This window comes from Podarcis tiliguerta (assembly GCF_965153285.1).
Source record: "Podarcis tiliguerta genome assembly, chromosome: 8".
Lineage (NCBI taxonomy): Eukaryota > Metazoa > Chordata > Lepidosauria > Squamata > Lacertidae > Podarcis > Podarcis tiliguerta.
The window spans coordinates 25,169,165-25,187,667 of NC_139541.1; the positions used below are offsets into that span (position 1 = coordinate 25,169,165).

Consider the following 18,503-nt stretch of genomic DNA (forward strand, 5'->3'; position numbering starts at 1 on the left):
GCTTTTCCTGTTCAATACGTACTATGTGAAACAGCATCTGATGTATTCTATTTACAAATTGTCCCAGCTCAGATCTCCCTTGGGGCGGGAGAATTTACTATTCAAGTCTACAAACAGCTACCTTAAAGCCACTTTTAAGTAATTCAGAGAGACCACAGGAAATCCACTCCTCCGTCCCCATTTAACTGTTCCTTTTTGTGTGAGAGCAACCTACGGGGAAAAGATGAACTTTACCAGCTTTTGTTTTCTTGAAATGGGAGGGCTTTGTGTTGGGGTTCGCAACCCGGGGCGTTCTCATTGGCTGAGGCCCGCATACGTCACGCCATTGGCAGCCGAAAGAGTTAAAGTGTTAGCTTAATGTGTTCTTAATTCTCCCCACATGGCCAGGTCTGGCTGCACAGGAAAAGCTTTGGCTGACAATCTACCCTGAACAGTGGCTAGGGTAAATATGGACGCCATCTGTGCAGTGCTTTGGACGGGTGGGGAGGGGATTGGAAATCACATATGAAATATCAGGCTCTGAGGCAGCCAAAGTTTTAAATGTATCTTATCAGAGACAGAAAAGCACAGATGTCCATAGGCAAAAGGCAGGCACCACTCTGCCTGTGGAACGAGCTGCACAAGCCTTTGAATCTGAAATAATCGGGCACCGGGGGGTGGGGTGGGGGAGATGAAATCAGGGGTGCGGTGGTGCTTCCCTTAGTTGGTTCTGAGTAGCTGGTTGCTGTAGCAACCGGTCCTGCCTGCCTGATGCTCAGTGGCCTGTGCCTTGAGCTTTTCTAAGGGACTTTGCTTCGCTGGCTGATTTGTTTGCATGGCGGGTTGTGGGTAAGAGAGTGAGAGCTAAACCCAGTGCAATAAAATAAACCGGGCAGGCTCGGAGGAGTAGCAAAACTGAGCCGTGGAATAACGCTTTGGAAGTTCTTTTCTCCCCCACCTGGTGGGCGCCAAGGCTGGAGAGACGGCTTGGTTGCCGAGTTCATTTTCGGTGGGGGGGGGGAGGTGTGTGGCCGCCTGCCAGGAAGGGGGAAGGCCCAGAAACGGGAATCCAGACGGCGAAGGCACATGAAACGGACAACCCTAGGAAGCCGGTGGTAAAATATACAACGCCCAAGGGAGGCTCTCGGCTCTGGAAAGAAAGAAACGTGGAGGAGGCCAAGAGGCGCATACTTTGCTCTCGCCGTCCGAGTGGAAAAGCTTGAGCGGTGGGAGTCTGGCTGCCGAGCACCAGGGCTTTCTCCCTCCCTTCCTGAAGGGTGCAGAGCAGCGCTGAGCCCCTTTCTGTTTTGATCTCTTTGCTTTGTGGTGCTCTGACTGCTTCTGCTCTGTGAACTGCTGTCTGCCCACCCACCCATTGCACCCCCTGGGACTCTGGCTCCGCGAGAGGCAAGGGGATGAACTCGGTCCTGACCAAGTATGGCTCCCCCCCTCGCACCTGGCTCAACCTGCGCTTGGGAACAAGTAAGTGGTAACAGTCATGAAATAGGCTTGGGGGGGTGGGGGGGAGATCTGCCGCTTCAGGGCAGTTAGCTGCAGCCTGGTGTTTTGTGACTGTAAGGTCTCTGCAGCCTGGAATGGGTCTTCCATGTTCAGGAGCAATCTACACCCGAAATAACTGGTGCTACGGGCAAACGGGAAGGCTCTTCCTTTCATGCCTGGCTGGTGGGTTTTATTGAGATATATTGGTGGCCCGTGCAGGAAACGGGTTGTGGGCTCCATGGGGCCTTTTGTCTCATCCAGCAGGGTTGCCCCTTGAGTTCTTTACTGCCAGTTCGGGTTTGCTTCTGCCATGTATGCCACATCACTAACATTCACAAGGGGGCACAGTGCCATAGTTTAAAAGTTCCTTGAGTTCCTTGCAGATGATGATATTGCTTCTCGGACCCCAAACGGAGCAGTGAGAGACTGGGGGGGGGGGGGGGCTGTGCTTACCCAGGCTTCGGTTTCCTTGGCATGAAGGTCAACAGAGACTGGTGTCATTAGGATGTATGGTTTTATTTGCACATATCTACAACCTGAGCATAGGATGGAGGGGCTCACAGCATTAACTCCCATACAGATCTTGCTTCCCCATTAGGGTCCCAAGGTAGCCCCAAGTCACGGGTTTGGGTCCAGCACAGAGCAAGGCATGCCTCTGCATCTCCAGCCTACAGCACAGCCAAAAAACACAACCTCTTGTCTCTTGTTCTTCTATCTTCTATCTATCCAGCTAGGTGATGGAGCTTGCCTCCATTTGTCTCTATGACAACAGAACAACCTCTTTCTAATATAAATGGCAGCACTTAATCATTGCCTTAACAATGAATCGGGTCAGGCTGTTTTCCTCTTATAGATTCTAGCCTCACCTATACAGAATCACAGGTTTGGAAGGGGCCCATGGGTATCATACACACTGACTCCTCTAAACCTGTAGCAATATCCTTTGGGATCTGTCCAAAGGCCTAGCTGTCCGTCATCCATCCTCTCTTACACTGTGGCCAAACAGATGATTCTGGAAAGCCTGCAAGCCTGAGTGTAACAGCAGACTCCTCACTTGCGATTCCAAGCAACTGGTATTCACAGGTATTCCACCTCCTGCCCTGGAGGAAGCATAGGGCCTTTTTGACTAGCCTTTGATAGCCCCATCCACCAGGTATTTGTGTAATCACCTTAATAAAGCCATCCAAGTTGGTGGTACTTCATGTTGCCCTGAATATTCATCTTCCTCAGATGACCCTGCTGGGTTCTAGCATTATTAGAGAGGAAGAAAAACTCTGTTCACTTTCCCCACCTCGTATCTAATTTTATACACCTCTATCAAGGGTCCCTCCTTTACTCATCCTGTCCTATGACGAAAGTTGTGGCCAAAATCAGTTTCTTTTCCCACTGGAGGGGAGAGGGCTAAAGACCCCTTTGCCTGGGTTTCTGCTTGGGCAGGCCAGTGGCAAGCTTATCTCGCTAGCCCTTCAGCCTTGCTCTGGGAAAACAACAGTGTACAGTGGCCAATGAAAACTATAGACTGCTGAGATCCCCGTAACTCCCAAGAATGCAGCCATCCTATTTAGCACTGGGCCTGTCGAGTTCGATGCCACTACTGACCAGCAGTGGCTCCCCAGGGGTCCAGATGAGACCCAGTGCCCCCCTACCCCGCATAAACATTGAGTTCCCTCCTTTACGTATGAAACCAAATATGTGGCTTTTGATAATGCAGCGATTCTGAGCCAGAAGTGGGAGAGAACTGGTGATTTTATAACCCTGGCTACCTCTTTGGCAACTAGGACAGACAAAACAAACTGTTCTGAGCATTTCCCCCCCTCTCTTAAAATAAGCAAAGGAGACACTGATAAATTAGCCAGCTGGAAAAGGGTTCACCCTGCCCGCTTTATTCTCCCAAATCATTTCCTTCCCTATTATAGGGAAATGCTGCTCATTTTTGTGCCTCTCAGGAATGAAGCAGTCCTTAAATGTTTTCATTAGCTGTCTTCTTCTTCTTCTTCTTCTTCTTCTTCTTCTTCTTCTTCTTCTTCTTCTTCTTCTTCTTCTTCTTCTTCTTCTTCTTCTCCCCCCCCCCCATCCTCCTCCTTCTTCTTCTCTCTCTCTCTCTCTCTCTCTCTCTCTCTCTCTCTCTCTCTCTCTCTCCCCAGTCCCTTCTTCTCTCAGACCCAACAAATGTTGGTGATCAAGGCAGGGAATCCAGCTGGCACCCCCCTTCCCCTTGCACTGCTGAACCCGGGGCAAAAGCAAGAGGCAACTTCTCCCCATTTTGAGATGCTGGGGAATGTCTCAAGAGCACCATTCTCCACCCAGGGCTGCATTCCGTCTTATCAGACTGAATTCTCCACCCAGGGCTGCCTTAGTTTTCCTGATTACAGCGGTAGAGCTTCTGTCCCGTTTTCTAACATTCCTTTCACACTGCAGTACCCATTGTGTTCTGCAATGGTGGCTTTCGGACCAAATATACCAGCATGCAGTGCTAAATTTCGTTCACCCCAGTGGGCATGGTGTGGCACAATGATGACTCTGCCATTGGACAATGTCCCTCCCCACTTTTCACACATGCCTGCTCCTCTTCTCCCCACCCTCGCAAGATTCCCCCCCCCCCCCCGTGAAAATTGCAGGAAAGAAATGTACAACTTCCCCAAATCTCGTCACTTTACTCTCATGATTTCCCAAGGTTCAAGGCGCTGCAGACGGATTAATTTTTTTCCTGGAACCAAATTGCACGGAAATCAGCACTAGACATGCTTTTCTGGAAAAGGCTTTTACATTGTGTGAAAGCTGCAATATAATGCAGACATTTTGGACAAGAAATGGAAATGGAACACTGTGCAGCCCAGACCTGCCTCGGCTAGGCGAACGTCCCAAGGACTGGCCAATGAGCAGCCCAGTCATCCCCCTGAATGAAGCAGCTCCTCAAGCAAGTAGATCCTGTGGGCTGTGGAGCCGGCACCCCAAGCTATTAAAGGAGCTGTGGCCCTGCTGGCTTCAAGAGGGGTGGAAGATGCCATCCTATTGCCAGTGCTGAGAAAAGATTGAATTCTTTTCCTACCTGGAGTGCAGAGACACCATCTTTCTTTTCCTCAGGACAGTCCTGATCGGTGGTCCCTTTGTAAAGAGCTTGCAGCTCATGGGAAGCTTACGAGGCAGACCATTGGTTCATCCAGCTTAATACTGTTTGCACGGACTGGCAGCTACTCTCCAGGGTTTCAGGGCAGGGAGCTTTCGCCAGCCTAACTGGAGATGCCAATGGGGAATGAATCACAGAATTGTTGTGCTGGGGGGACCCCAAAGGGTCATCTAGCCCAGCCCCCTGCAATGAGCCTGGGACCATCTACATTTTTTAAACAGATGCTCCACTCCCAAGCTAAGGCCCTTCCCTAAATTCTCCTTCCAGGCTGAAATGAGTTTAAAAATTCCTGCCATTTTGAGTTGCTTAGAATAGAAAAGGTGTTCGTCTTGCCACCACTGGTGTTAAGATGGACCTGATCCGCTGCCATGTCAGGACACTTGGGTGGGTTTTAAGTGGGCTAGGACGAACCTAAGAAACATCGTTGCTGGTGGCTTCATGGCATCATAGAATGGCAGGGCTGCAAAGGAACGCCAAGGGTCATCTAGTCCAACCCCCTTTCGATGCCAGAGCCGCAGATACGAATGTGTGCGTGGGGATGGGGACCTGTGTTTTGCTTCTTGCTCCGAGAACTTAATCCACACCAGGGCAAAGCCAAGGGTCTGGGTGGTGCTCATCACAACCACAAGAAACATTGTATTTTTTTTACCTCCCCTTTTTTATTTTTAACAGGCTGAAAAAGCTTGAGGTTTTTCGCGGTGCGGCTTCTCACGCAAGTTTCCCAGGACCTGGCACTGTTCAGGCAAGCTCTCGTTGCCAACAGCCTCCGCCCCCCCCCCCCCGCCGCCGCCCCTTGCACACAGACACTCTGGTTTTAGCACAGCTGGCTTTCTGCTTTTTCTCTGCAAGTGGAAAAAAATAGCAGGAGATTTAGAGCAAGCGCTGTGTCCTCCCGAGGAGACGGCTGCCTTAAGGAGCAGAAGAGAGCCAGTGCAGTCGGGTATACAGAGTGTTATCGGGTCTGGACTGGGGAAACACGCTGAAAGCTCCTGAGGTTATTGAGGCTAAAATATTATCATTCCATGTATGTGTCCCCCACCCCACCCCCTTTCAGGGTGTTGCTAGGTACTTAAAGGAATCAGAGATGCAGGCCAGTTATGCAGTAGATGCCTTGGGAACTCCTTGCCATTTGATATTGCCATACTCTTTTTTTGGCACCTGCTAGAAACATTTTTTTTAGACAGCCCTACCCAGAAATTTAGAAAGTTGATGTGAGTTTTAGTTTGTTTTCAGTTTATTATTTTAGCTTTTTGAAAGCCTTAAATTGTTCTTACTGATAACTTTTATCTTTTTTGTAAACTTTGAGGGTTTGGTTATTTTTTTACAACCAGGTGGTGTATGACTCTAAATAAATAAATATTATGATGGGTGGCTTTTCATACAATTGTAGAGTTGGAAGGGATGCCAGGGTCATCTAGTCCAACCCCCTGCAATACTTGAAAGATGGCCATCCAGCCTCTGTTGAAAAACCTCCAGCGGATGAGACTCCGCCACCTTCTGAGGTTGCCTGTTCCACTCTCAAACAGTTCTACCAACAGAAAGTTCTTCCTAATGTTTAGTCTGAATCCCCTTGTCCTCTGAATCAATTGGCTCAGGTCCTGGCATCTGGAGGAGCAGAAAAGAAGTTTGCTCCATCTTCCATGTGGCAGCCCTTCATATATTTGAAGATGGCTCTCATGTCATCTCTCAGTCTTCTCTTCTCCAGGCTAAACATACCCAATTCCCTCAACTGTTCCTCATAGGCCTTGGTTTCCAGACCCTTGATCATCCCAGTCACCCTGCTTGTCAGTATCCATCTTAAACAGGGGTGCCCAGAACCTCCAAGTAGACACTGAACACGGCAGAAGAAAGTGGCACTATAACTTCCCTTGATCTGGACATTAGACTTCAGCCAATGCAGCCTAGAATAGCATTAGTCTTCCTTCCTTCCTTCCTTCCTTCCTTCCTTCCTTCCTTCCTTCCTTCCTTTGCTGTTGCATTACACTGTCAACTCCTAGATCCTTTTTACCAGCCCTGGGATTTAAGGCTCATCCTGCTGCCCTATAAGCAGAATTGAGCAAGACTAAGTTTAAAAAGGGAACAGGGGTGAGGAGGTCTGGAAATCCCTACCCCTGCCAAAACAACAACAACAACAGGCTATTATAGCATCTTCTTCCAGCACCCTAGTTTCTTATTGCCACTGAAGGTCTGAGGAACCCTTCACAATCAAGGCTGCTGGGACCAGAAACAGCCCATCTCTGTGTTCCATCTCTTGATCATGCTTAAAAGTCATGCAATGCCCAGGAGCTGGGTTTTAACATCTGTCTCACACACTTGTGTTCAAGGTCAATCAAGTTTGACAGGCAGAGAAAAGAGAGAGAGTGGGTTCCAGGAGAGAGAGAGAGAGAGAGAGAGAATGAGAACACATCAAGAAGCAATGCTTGTGGCTCCTTTTCAGTCCTCACAGTGGCCAAAAACATCCCCCAGTTGACATCAACAACCCTTTCCCCATGAATTTGTCCAATCCTCTTTTAAAGCCATCTAGTTTGGTGTGGCCATCCCTGTCTCCAGTGGGAGTGAGTTCCACACTTTAACTGCATGAAAAAGTCATTTCTCTTGTCTGCCCTGAACCTTCCAACATTCAGTTTCATTGGATGTCCATGAGGTGCTCTCTGGCTAACTTATTTACGGCCAGCTTCACACCCCTTTCCTTCTGATCAGGGCCCCAAAAAAGCCAGCTGAGAATTGTCGCCACCTCACACTGAGCCCCTTGGAGAGAAAGGTGGGGTAGAAATTAAATAAAGAAATAAACAATGTGCTTTTGGGCTGCGAAACTTGACCTCTTAAGTGTGGGCCAAGGAGGCTGGGAGTAGGAGTTTAGCGTGAGGCCAGAGAAGGTGGCTCAGATTGGCTCCCAAAGCATCCTTTACCTTGGACACAACCTTGGACAAGATGACACTTTGGATCCCTTCCAACTCTACAGTTCTGTGATTCCAGCCCCCGCTTCTGGCTTTGTAAGCCATTTGGCTCCAGGGACCACTTTTCTCTGTGAGTTCACCCCTCTCCCCTTCTCTATCTTCCTTCGCTGCTTGATGAGGAATGCTGGGGCCTTGTCAGAGTTTCCATCCATTCAGGCCGAGGTGTTTTAAAAGGCAGGATGGCTGCAGCTTGTTCGTTCCAGGCTACAGTCTGGTGCTCTTGCCTGCCAGGAGGTTGTCCTTCCAGAAACCTTTGCTGAAAGGGGGAATGGGGGTCGGTGGCTGAGAGGGAACAGCAAGAATCTGCTTCTCAACGAAGCCCAGTGAAGAACACACAATTCCGATTTCTGTGGTGTGAATTGTACAGAAAGAAGGGGATATCACCAGGTTGGAGCACGGGAAAAATAAATAAATAATAATAATAATAATAATAATACCCCGCCCATCTGGCTGGGTTGCGCCAGCCACTCTGGGCTGCTTCCAACACATACAAAAACATAATAATGTGGTACCTCAGGTTACAGACTCCGCTAACCCAGAAATAGTACCTTGGGTTAAGAACTTTACCTCAGGATGAGAACATCATGAGTTGGCAGCTGGAGGCCCCATTAGCTAAAGTGGTTCCTCAGGTTAAGAACAGTTTCAGGTTAAGAACGGACCTCCAGAACGAATTAAGTTCTTAACCCGAGGTACCACTGCAGAACATCAAATATTAAAAACTTCCTGATTTAGGGCTGCCTTCAGATGACTTCTAAAAGTTGTGTAGTTCTTTATCTCCTTGACATCTGATGGGAGGGGCGTTCCACAGGGTGGGTGCCACTGCCAAGAAGGCCCTCTGCCTGGCTCCCCATAGCTTCACTTCTCATAGTGAGGGAACAGGCAGAAGGTCCTCGGAGGAGGACCTCAGTGTCCGGGCAGAGCGATGGGGGGTTGGAGACGCTTCTCATGTGTACAGCCTGAAGGCCAGCCTGGGCAATCATTCTTGCAGAGCTAAGCACGGGGCCTCCATGTTTTGAGGCAGTCTACCTGTACAGGGCAGATGCTGGAGGCAAGCAGCAGGGGTGGGCTGTTGCCTCCACAAAGCCCATAGATGAGGGGATGCATAAAGTCACCTTGGCTTGCCAGTGTGGAAGGACAGGATGCTGAGGAAGATGAACCTTCAAGGCTGCTTAGTTTTTGTGGTGGGTAAGAAGCCTTGGGTGTAAGCCGCCCCTCTGCTTCTGCCTAGCAGTTTAACTTCTATGAGCCAAAAATAAGTTCTGGGTCCATTTTCAAGGGAAAGAAAGAAAGAGATATTGGAGACAGGTTGGAGACAGGTTGGCCTTTCAGAACAAACACCCGCCTCTGATGCCAAAGAGCATTGTGATTCCTCTGATAGATGAGCCTTGTTTCCAGTGACCTTTGCAAGTTAAATAGAAAAATGGGATTTAATTAGGCATGCAGAACAAGAGGGGGGGACTTGGTTGTGCCCAGTCTGTTTGCACAGATCCTTCTCTTCACCTCCCACCTGGGCAGGTGAGTGTGCTAGAATAAAAGGAAAGCAACTCGGTGCATGCAGTTTCTCATCCCTCAGCAAAAGCCCTGCTGCCCCTTTCTTCTCTCCCTCTGCACATTTCCCCATGCCACCCCACCGCCCAGTTTTGCTTCCCCCCTCCCTTTGCACATGCATGCTGCCTGTATTTCTGGGCGTGCTGTAGCATCGGGTCGAAAAGGAAAACCAGCTGTAGAATCCAAGTCTGTACAAAACCAGCAAAGGCGAGTTCAATTGCCAAAAACTCATTTTGGGCGGCTGAGTCAACAGATGGGAAAAAAAAGTGGCTGACTTGGAGGAGCATGTCAAATTGTCTGGTGGGCAGCAAGCCAGGTCCATAGAAGAGGGCAGGTCTGTGGGGCAGCCAGCTGGGGTAGGAAGTGCTCTTTCTTTCTCTTTCTTTCTTTCTTTCTTTCTTTCTTTCTTTCTTTCTTTCTTTCTTTCTTTCTTTCTTTCCTTCCTTCCTGGAAGTGGGACGGAAGCCCCCAACCCAGGCCTGTGATGGGAAGCTGGCAGAGGTATAATTTCAAGGAATGGGCTGAGCCTCCTGCAGTTCCACCTTCCGAAAATCTTTCCCTTTAATCTTGACTTTTGAGGATTTATCAGAGCAAGCTTCAAAGAGCCCTCAAACCACATGCCACTTGCAAACCCTGCAGTGTGCTATAAGGCTATTCCGCTCTGCAAAAGGGAAGGGAGGAATGAGGAATGGGGGGGGGGGGGAGAGTGTAGCATATTCCTTGGGAGAAGAAACTTTGTAAAAGTTAAAAATACTTTTGCTCAGTGGGCATTCCTGCTTCAGAACGGGGTGTGCATGTGAGGGGTGTATGTGTGAGAGAGCTGGCCAGTGATAAAGACCTTCTTGCTAAAAACAACAACAACCCCACAAGTGTTTAAAATCTAGCCTGGGTGCACTTTGCATGGTTGAATTTACCCAGAAGCAGACCTGCAACATCGGTTCCCATGGGCATTGTGAGCTGCATCGGAGCAAAGAGTGGTTATTTATTTATTTATTAAGGATTTTCTTGTTTTACAGAAGTAAGTGTAATGCCTCGTATTCCCCCCCCCCCCATGTAACATTTCTACAAATCCGTTTCATTTGTTGAGGCATTAGGGGGAGAAGAAGAAAAAAGAAAAAGAAGGGGTGGGGTGGGGTGGAGAGAGGGAAGATGGATGGGGGTGGGGTCAGGTGGCGGTGTTTCTATTATGTTTAATGTATGTAGAGTTTGGTGTCAGCGTTACTTGTGTTTTTCACTTGTGTTCCTTTGGTGGTGAGAGAGGTTGGGGTTGGCCTAGGGTATGATTGTTTGCTTGTGATTGGCTGTGGTGATCTTTGTTTTCGTGTGTGAGTGAGGTGGGTGGGTGTTTTGGATCAGGTTAGCCATATTGATTTGTATGCTGTTGGTAGATTATTGTCATTGTCCTGTTGGGCTGTGTATGTGATAAAGGGGAGCCATACCGGGGTAAAGGTGTCTTCTTCTGTTTGTCCCCGTGTCAGTTTCAGTTTATTGGTTAATTTTTCTAGTAAGGCTGTTTCCCATACTATTTGGTACCATTGGTCCATTCTTACTCCTGACAGGTCTCTCCAGTGTCTGGTTATGGTGTTTCTGGCTGCTGAAAGTAGGAGTGTTGCCAAATTTCAACTGCTTACCATTTACACTTAAGTTTTCTGCATTTGGCGTGTTTTGTTTTTACCGCTGCCAGTAGTAACATGCTAAGCGAGGGTAAACATTTTCTAATAAAACTGACCCAGAGAAGCGTATTTAAGGACCTGTGTAGATTTTTCTTTCTCAAAATGAAAAAAAAAGAAGCAGCATGATGGAATGAGAAAAAAATGCTCCAAGGAATTCTCTACTAAGTCCTGTATTTGGGGGTATCTTTTATCCCGGCCAATGGGAAAAAAATGTCTTGTGAGGGTTTTCAAGCGAAAACTGAGCTAGGAAAACAGAATTCAGTTATTTTCATCTCTCTCCCTCTATTACATGCGCACAAAACTCATTGGAGGCCATTTATTTATATACATTGGAATTTCAGCTTGGGGTAGTAAATTGTCACCCCATCCCAAAAAACCCTTCCTATGTAGGTTTTCTAGTTTCTGATGAAGAACATTAACGTCCTCAAAGAAACTAGGCTGAAGATCACACCAGGTTTCCAATTCCATGATTAGACTAGATTGCAATTGTTACATTCCTTGCTATACACCAAACTGAAGGGCACTTCCACTATGAGGAAAGGCACTGCTGAAGTGTTTTGGACATTGTGGTGGTGGGAATGGCTAAGCACAGATGGAATATGAAGAAAGATTTAGAAAACTGTACATACTAGAAAAAGAAGTACTACTTCTTGACACTGTGTAACTCTCTGCCACAAGATGTGATGGCCATTGGCTTAGGTTTAGGAGGAAGTATGGTTGATCAACAGCCATGATGTCCTAGGTGGAACCTCCATGTTCAGAGGCAGTCTGCCTCTAAATGAGAGCTCTTGAGATTAATGGCAAGGGAAGACTCTTGCAATCATGCCTGGATTGTGTTGTTGTTTTTGTTTAGTCGTTTAGTCGTGTCCGACAGAAAAGCAATGACAAACCTAGACAGCATCTTAAAAAGCAGAGACAAAGGTCTGTATAGTTAAAGCTATGGTTTTCCCAGTGGTGATGTATGGAAGTGAGAGCTGGACCATAAAGAAGGCTGATCGCCGAAGAATGGATGCTTTTGAATTATGGTGCTGGAGGAGACTCTTGAAAGTCCCATGGACTGCAAGAAGATCAAATCTATCCATTCTTAAGGAAATCAGGCCTGAATGCTCACTGGAAGGACAGATCGTGAAGCTGAGGCTCCAATACTTTGGCCACCACATGAGAAGAGAAGACTCCCTGGAAAAGACCCTGATGTTGGGAAATTGTGGCTCTCTGCAAAACTTTGCTGCAGCCCACCATCCTTGCCTGACCTCTGAGACTGCAAGCACAGCTTTTGGCAAGAGGCCAGAAGCATGGCTGATGCAAATCCCACTAATGTCTCTGTGGTTTTGTTCGCAACAACCCTGTGAGGTAGGTAGGTAGGTAGGTTATGCTGAGAGATGCTGACTAGTCTGTGGTCACATAGTGAGCTACGGGAGCCCACCACCAATTATGCTTGGTCTCGGGTCAGCATTTCTGTTCAGCACTAGACTGTCACTCTTCTAGTAAACAGGTTTTTGTGTGTGCGTCAAAATATTCTGTCCTCTTGAATTGGGAGATAAGAATTGGGCTTCTCATAGGATGCAATGATGCTCCTTTCTCTCATTATCTCCTGCATCAAATTTAAAATCAGCTGCCTGACTCCCACCTTGGAGACAATGGTTCTCTTCCCATATATGATTTCGACACTCCTTGTTTCTTTCGAAATCTCATTGTAGGGACAAGACCGCCTTATTTTGGTTGCTTTCCAGCAAGATTTCTTTTTCTTTTTCTTAAATGCCCACCATAAGTCTGTCTTGTATCCTTGGCTGAGATCTCTTTCATAAATGATGGAAAGCGAAATTTGTAAAATGTCTGTAGGAGGCACGAGAAAAAGGCCCTTTGTCCAGCTGGGTGCGCAGAACATTGGTCAGTTTCTTAGAAGCTCTTTGCTCTCCCAGAAACCTCCCGTTTCACCAGGATGAATGAGCCACTTGTCTGTACATCTGCCGGAACCTGCTCCTTAAGGTGCAATCCTGACCGGCTACGGCTCAAGCCGCGGATGGAACTTGGGCTAAAAAATGTTGCGCTCACCACCATCCCAGGCTGGTGAGACAGAGAGAGAGGGGATCACCCTTTGGGCCACTGAGCTTTAAGGACAAGCCACGCTTCTGGGATTCCTCTATGCAAAATGTTTCTATACTGGAAGAAACGAGGGGCGTACGAACTGGAGACCCTCCCTGCGGACTTGACGGAGCTGGAATGCGCAACAGTGGAGCGCTTTTCGTGGAGTTCAACTCTGGATATCACGCAGGATCTGGAGGGTAGGTCAGGCGCCCTGTGTGCCGAAAGCTCGAGGGATGAGGTCACCCAGCCTGGCGCTCGCTTCCCAGAGCCAACCCAAAATTATGCAAACAGTTTTAAGAGTCTTAGGCAATTTATTTCCACAATAAGAAGTTGCTTTCTTTCCCCGCTTCCTTTACCTCCCCCTGCCAGGATGCGCCGGGGCTGTTTTATTGCAGGGCAAAAGAGTTTTACAGTTTTAAACAAAAGTGTGAGGTTTGGTAAACAGGCGGCTGGAAATCAAAGTTTGGGTGCTGCTGGGTCCTGCCGACTGTCCAAATATTTGGACAGCAGTTGCAGAAAGGATGAGGATTAGTTCAGAGGCTTGCACACTTTCGGGACGTGGTGCCTGTCTAAATAATAGCAGGAAAAGAGGAAAACAAAGCTTTAAAGAACAATGTGAGCAGAGAAGAATCTTGCCAATCTTGTGGTTTGCTTTTGGGGGGCTGAGCTGATAGCCTCAGAGTTGGGACCAAGTTGGATGGCTTTAAAAGAGAGTCGGGCAAATTCATGGAGGGTAAGGCTACAAGGCGTGATGGCTATGCTCTGCCTTCATGGCTGGAAGCAGTAATGCTTGTGAAAACCAGTTGTTGGGAAGAGTTGCTGTTGCACTCAGGTCCTGCTTTCGGGTTTCTCTTTGGGGTGCATCTGGTTGGCCACTGCGAGAAGAAGAAGAAGAGTTTGGATTTGATATCCCGCCTTTCACTCCCTTTAAGGAGTCTCAAAGCGGCCAACATTCTCCTTTCCCTTCCTTCCCCACAACAAACACTCTGTGAGGTGAGTGGGGCTGAGAGACTTCAAAGAAGTGTGACTGGCCCAAGGTCACCCAGCAGCTGCATGTGGAGGAGCGGAGACGCGAACCCGGTTCCCCAGATTACGAGACTACCGCTCTTAACCATTACACCACACTGGCTCTCAGTGGATGCTGAACTTTGATTGGCCATTGGCCTGATCCAGACGGGTTCTTCTTGTGTTCTTACAGATGCTGTTGGACTCCTGTCAACATGGCCAACGGCCAAGGACGATGAGAGATTTATTTATGTATTTCGTTTGTGGATTGCGTCTATATCAAATAGAATTTCAAGTCCAGTACAGATACAGACTGAGATTCAAATTTTTTATAGGTGTTTCCATGGGTGCTCTGAGGGCAGTAGAGATGGCATCTGGCTGATATAGTGACAGGAAGGAGTTCCAGGTGTTGCCACACTAAAAGCCCGATTCCTATGTCCTGTGGAAAGGTCCTCCTGATGAGATAGTATCTGCCAAGGTCTCCTGCAGAGTTCAGTGATTGGTTGGATCTATCAGGAGTGAGATGATCTGTTTGGTATCTTGACCCTAAGCTCTAGATCAGGGTTTCCCAAGCTTGGGTCTCCAGCTGTTTTTGGACTACAATTCCCATCATCTTGGACCACTGGTCCTGCTAGCTAGGGATGATGGGAGTTGTAGTCCAAAAACAGCTGGAGACCCAAGTTTGGGACACCCTGATCTGGAGAGCTTTGCATTACCAAGTACCTTGAACCTGGCCTACTACTTAATGGGGGTCCACCAACATCTGGAAGGGACACCATGTTTGACCTTGCACAATCCTTTTTAAATGTTGGTCTGTGGACCCCTGGTTGGTACCTGAAATAAAGTGCTGGCTGTATGTCCTACTTGCACAGGGCAGTCCTCTGTTTTGAAGGGCTGCAGCAGGAGGAGAGTCCTCTGCCTGAAGGTGTCCTCTATTTGAAGGCTGTTCTTTCAAAGTCTGGGTTTAAAGATAAGGAGTCATCAAAAGGGAGCGAAGGGAGGGGGGCCTCTTTGAAGTTGCTAATCTTCAGTGAACAGCACCTGGTCACACCTCTCTCTCTCTCTCTCCTCTGGTATCTGCCTTGGTTAAAGGCACTGCATTTCTTAATTAGACAGCGGTAATATCTTTGTCCCTGATGCTGGTCCTACCCAATGGCATTAGTGGGCATAACTATTGTAATTGCAGTAGCTCAACTCGATAGTTAGCATGATTTCAGGAGATCTACTCTGAGTAGCTGGATGCAGCCTATTATTTGGATGTTTGCTGCTGTACGCATAACCTACGGTGTGCAAATTGGCATTCTCTTTTACCTTGTTGCATTGTTGTTATTAGTAGTAATATTGAATTTGAACCCCGCCCTTTCACCCCAAGGAGCCTAGGGCAGCAAAGAGGTGCACAATTTAAGGAGCAAAAACAAAAAAAGCAAAAGCATTCTTAAAACAGTTCAAAACATTCCAGAATCACTTACAATGTAAAATCATGTATATCTGATGGTATTGGTTTTCATTTATGTATAGTATAGAAGTTTTAATTTTTCTTTTTTCTTTTTGTTTGTCAGTTTTTGGTATGTATGTTCGTTGCTTTTTGTATTTTTGTGCAATCTTCAAATAAAGAAAAGTGTTTAAAAAACACATGTAAAATCAGTTGCAGTTTTTTATTTTATTTTAAAAAAACATTGTAAAATAAGTTTAAAATATTCTTCCATCCAAGGATCTTGGGGTTGCCTGGAACAAGCAATTTAGGGTTCAAGTAGATAAATAGGTACCGCTCCGGCAGGAAGGTAAACGGCATTTCCTTGTGCTGCTCTGGTTTCACCAGAAGCAGCTTAGTCATGCTGGCCACATGACCTGGAAAAACTGTCTGTGGACAAACATCGGCTCTCGTGGCCAGTAAAGAGAGATGAGTGCCGCAACCCCAGAGTCGTTCGCGACTGGACTTAGCTGTCAGGGGTCCTTTACCTTTACCTTCTTTTACCAACATGTAATGGGCCATCCTATCCTGAAACCATAACAGAGAAACCCTCTGGCTTCTTTTTGAAGCTTCCATTGCATGCTGAAGAGGCAATCCACATACCCCACCCTTGACTAGCAGCTTGCCTCTTCAGCAGCCACAGTGGAAGCTTCAAAGAACACACTCCCCACCCCCACGCCAATCCTGGGCATCTCTGCCCAGTTCGCCCCCATGCATGCTTGTCGCTGTGAAGCAGATGTGTGTTAATAATGAAGGCTTTCATCCACCCTCCTCCCCCCCCATCTCTTTCTGTGTGTGTTTGTGTGTGTGCAATTTAATACATACAAAGGAGACAAAAGCTAGACCAGTAATCTTCAATGTACAACAAGAGCTTTTAAGAATGGCTGCCTTAGAAACTGCAGGCCTGTTTTCATTTGAAACGAGATACCTCTGGAAGAACTGCAGGTCAGGTACTGAGCAGGTGCAGCATGGAAGGTCAGAGCCGCAGGTTGTCCTGGGACTGGAACTCTGGAAACCAGCACGGGGTCCTGGAAGGCTTGCTAGAAGGCTGTCCGATGTTTTGCAAGGCTCCACCTCTGTAAACCGGCTGAAAACAGGCTTACGAAAACCCTTGGGGCTTTTAGAACAAGCCAATGTGAGTGAGCAGGCACCACCAGTAAGTTTATGTATGGAAGAAGAGATTTGGGGAATCCAGTGCACAATTCTGGCCATCTCACCTGAAAAAGGATGTTCTAGAGTTGGGAAAGGTTCAGGAAAGGGCAGCCCAAGTGCTCAAGCAGATGAGGGCATGTCATCCTCACTCTGACCTATTTTAAAACTTTTCAACATTAAGAGGAAAGCGCACCTCTCAGTTTTATTCTTGGGGAGGTGGGAGTGAGGTAGAACAAATCTTTTGGGTAAGACTTGGGGTTTTGTTTTTTTTGCAGCTCTGAAAATCTCACCCCTGCTTTGATCTCTTTTAAAGTGTGGGTGTGAGTGTGCATACTGCTGTTTGCATAGGAGGCCGGACACTTTGCCACACCAAGTTAATCCCCCCCCCCCTTTGACTTCACACAAATATTTAGCTCTGGTGCTGCTCTTAGATGTAAACATCTCCCCCTTTGCTGTGACTGATGCCTTCCCTTGGCTGACGGCTGGCACCGCGAGGGAGTTGGTCCTGCAACAGACCTCCCACTGGCAGGCTATGGACTGGGATGGATGGTGCATGATGGGTAGATGAAAAATCAGAGGGCTCCGCTGCCTCTTTCTAACCTGCCAAGGCAGTGGAATTTCTGATCACTGCTGCAATTTCCCTTGTGGGAACGTAGGAGGAGCGGCTCAACCAAGAAGAAAGGCTGGTTTGTAAGAGGGACATGGCAGAAGTTAAAAGTGTTGTACACGGCAAAGAGAAAGCTCAAATCTCTTTTACACACCGAGCTTCTCAGGTAGACTGGAAGGGAACAATAGGCTTGATTACCTTTTTTCTGCCAGGTAAGGGAAGTGGACATAGCTAAGCCTGGCAGGACAGCTTACTCTATGGTATTAACCCCTTCATGCATTGATGAGACTTGGTGGTTATATGAGGCTGGTTATCCCACAGTTGGCTGTGCAGAAGGCCAACTCCAAAGAGGATGCTGCGGGCAGACACACATTTCCCTGCTTAATTCTGTTGCCTCCAGCTCTGTCGTCCTGCCCGCTTCCTCTCCACCCCCCCCCAGCTTGCTCCCAGTTCTGCAACTGGATTTCCTTATTTTCTGCTCCTCCTGTGTGTTTTAAAAAGCTTCCCTTTTCCCTGCGCTGAAAGGATTCCCTTCTTCGCTCCCATGATTATTCATAATAGGTCAACGGCAATCATAATTCCGCCTGGCGGGGCGGCCAATAGGGAGGCTGTTACTAAGTGGTCAGGGCCAAGAGTGACCCCACCAGTGACAGAGGCTGCATTGTTCTGCGGGGCTTCAGGGTGGTAGTGGGGAGAGAGCAATTTCAAAGTGTGGGCAGCCCAGTCTCTCGAGCAGAAGCACATTTCTCTCACACAACTCGGGCAATAAAGCAAAGAGGACAGGCCGTCCTCCGCTGCTGTGTTTGATACCTAGGTGCCGTCACTGTTCATAGAATCATAGAACTGTAGAGTTGGAAGGGACCCTGAGGGTCATCCAGTCCAGCCCCCTGCAATGCAGGAATCCCTGACAGATGGCCATCCAACCTCTGTTGAAAAAACTCCAACGGATGAAAGGTTGTCCGTTCCACTCTCACCTTCCTAATGTTTAGTTGGAATCTCCTTCCTTGTCACTTAAATCCATTGTTTTGGATGCTCCCCTCTGGAGTAGCATAAAACAAGCTTGCTCCATCTTCCATGGGGCAGCCCTTGAGATCTTTGAAGATGGCTATCCTATCCCCTCTCGGTCTCTTCTTATCCAAGATAAACATACCCAGCTCCCTCAACGAGCCTCCTCCTCCATGAATATGTCCAGTCCCTCTATTAAAGCCATCCAAGTTCAGGACTGTCATTGCCCTCAGTGGGAGGGAGTCCCACAGGTTAACCATGCACCGTGTGAAGAATGACTTCCTTTATATCCGAATCTCCCAAAGATCGGCTTTGTTGGATTTCCACAAGCTCTACTGCTAGGTGATAGAGAGAAAACCTTTCTGCATGCCGTGTGTAAATTTTATAAACTTCT

General features: G+C 47.7%; 1 protein-coding gene across 4 annotated transcripts in view; it reads left to right on the forward strand.

The window, feature by feature from the left end:
- Nucleotides 1-836: 836 nt before the first annotated feature.
- Nucleotides 837-18,503, forward strand: part of PLEKHG5 (pleckstrin homology and RhoGEF domain containing G5) — a gene marked incomplete at its 3' end in the record, with an annotated part of 100,248 nt that continues 82,581 nt past the window's right edge. The window contains exon 1 of one of the 4 annotated variants that reach the window (XM_083452078.1): nucleotides 837-1,461. In XM_083452078.1, coding sequence (XP_083308204.1) covers nucleotides 1,395-1,461 — 67 coding nt within the window. In that variant the 5' untranslated portion in view covers nucleotides 837-1,394. Of the gene's footprint in view, nucleotides 1,462-12,707; nucleotides 13,067-18,503 lie in introns of those variants that run through there. The other 3 variants (XM_083452077.1, XM_083452076.1, XM_083452075.1) reach the window with 3 other exon arrangements.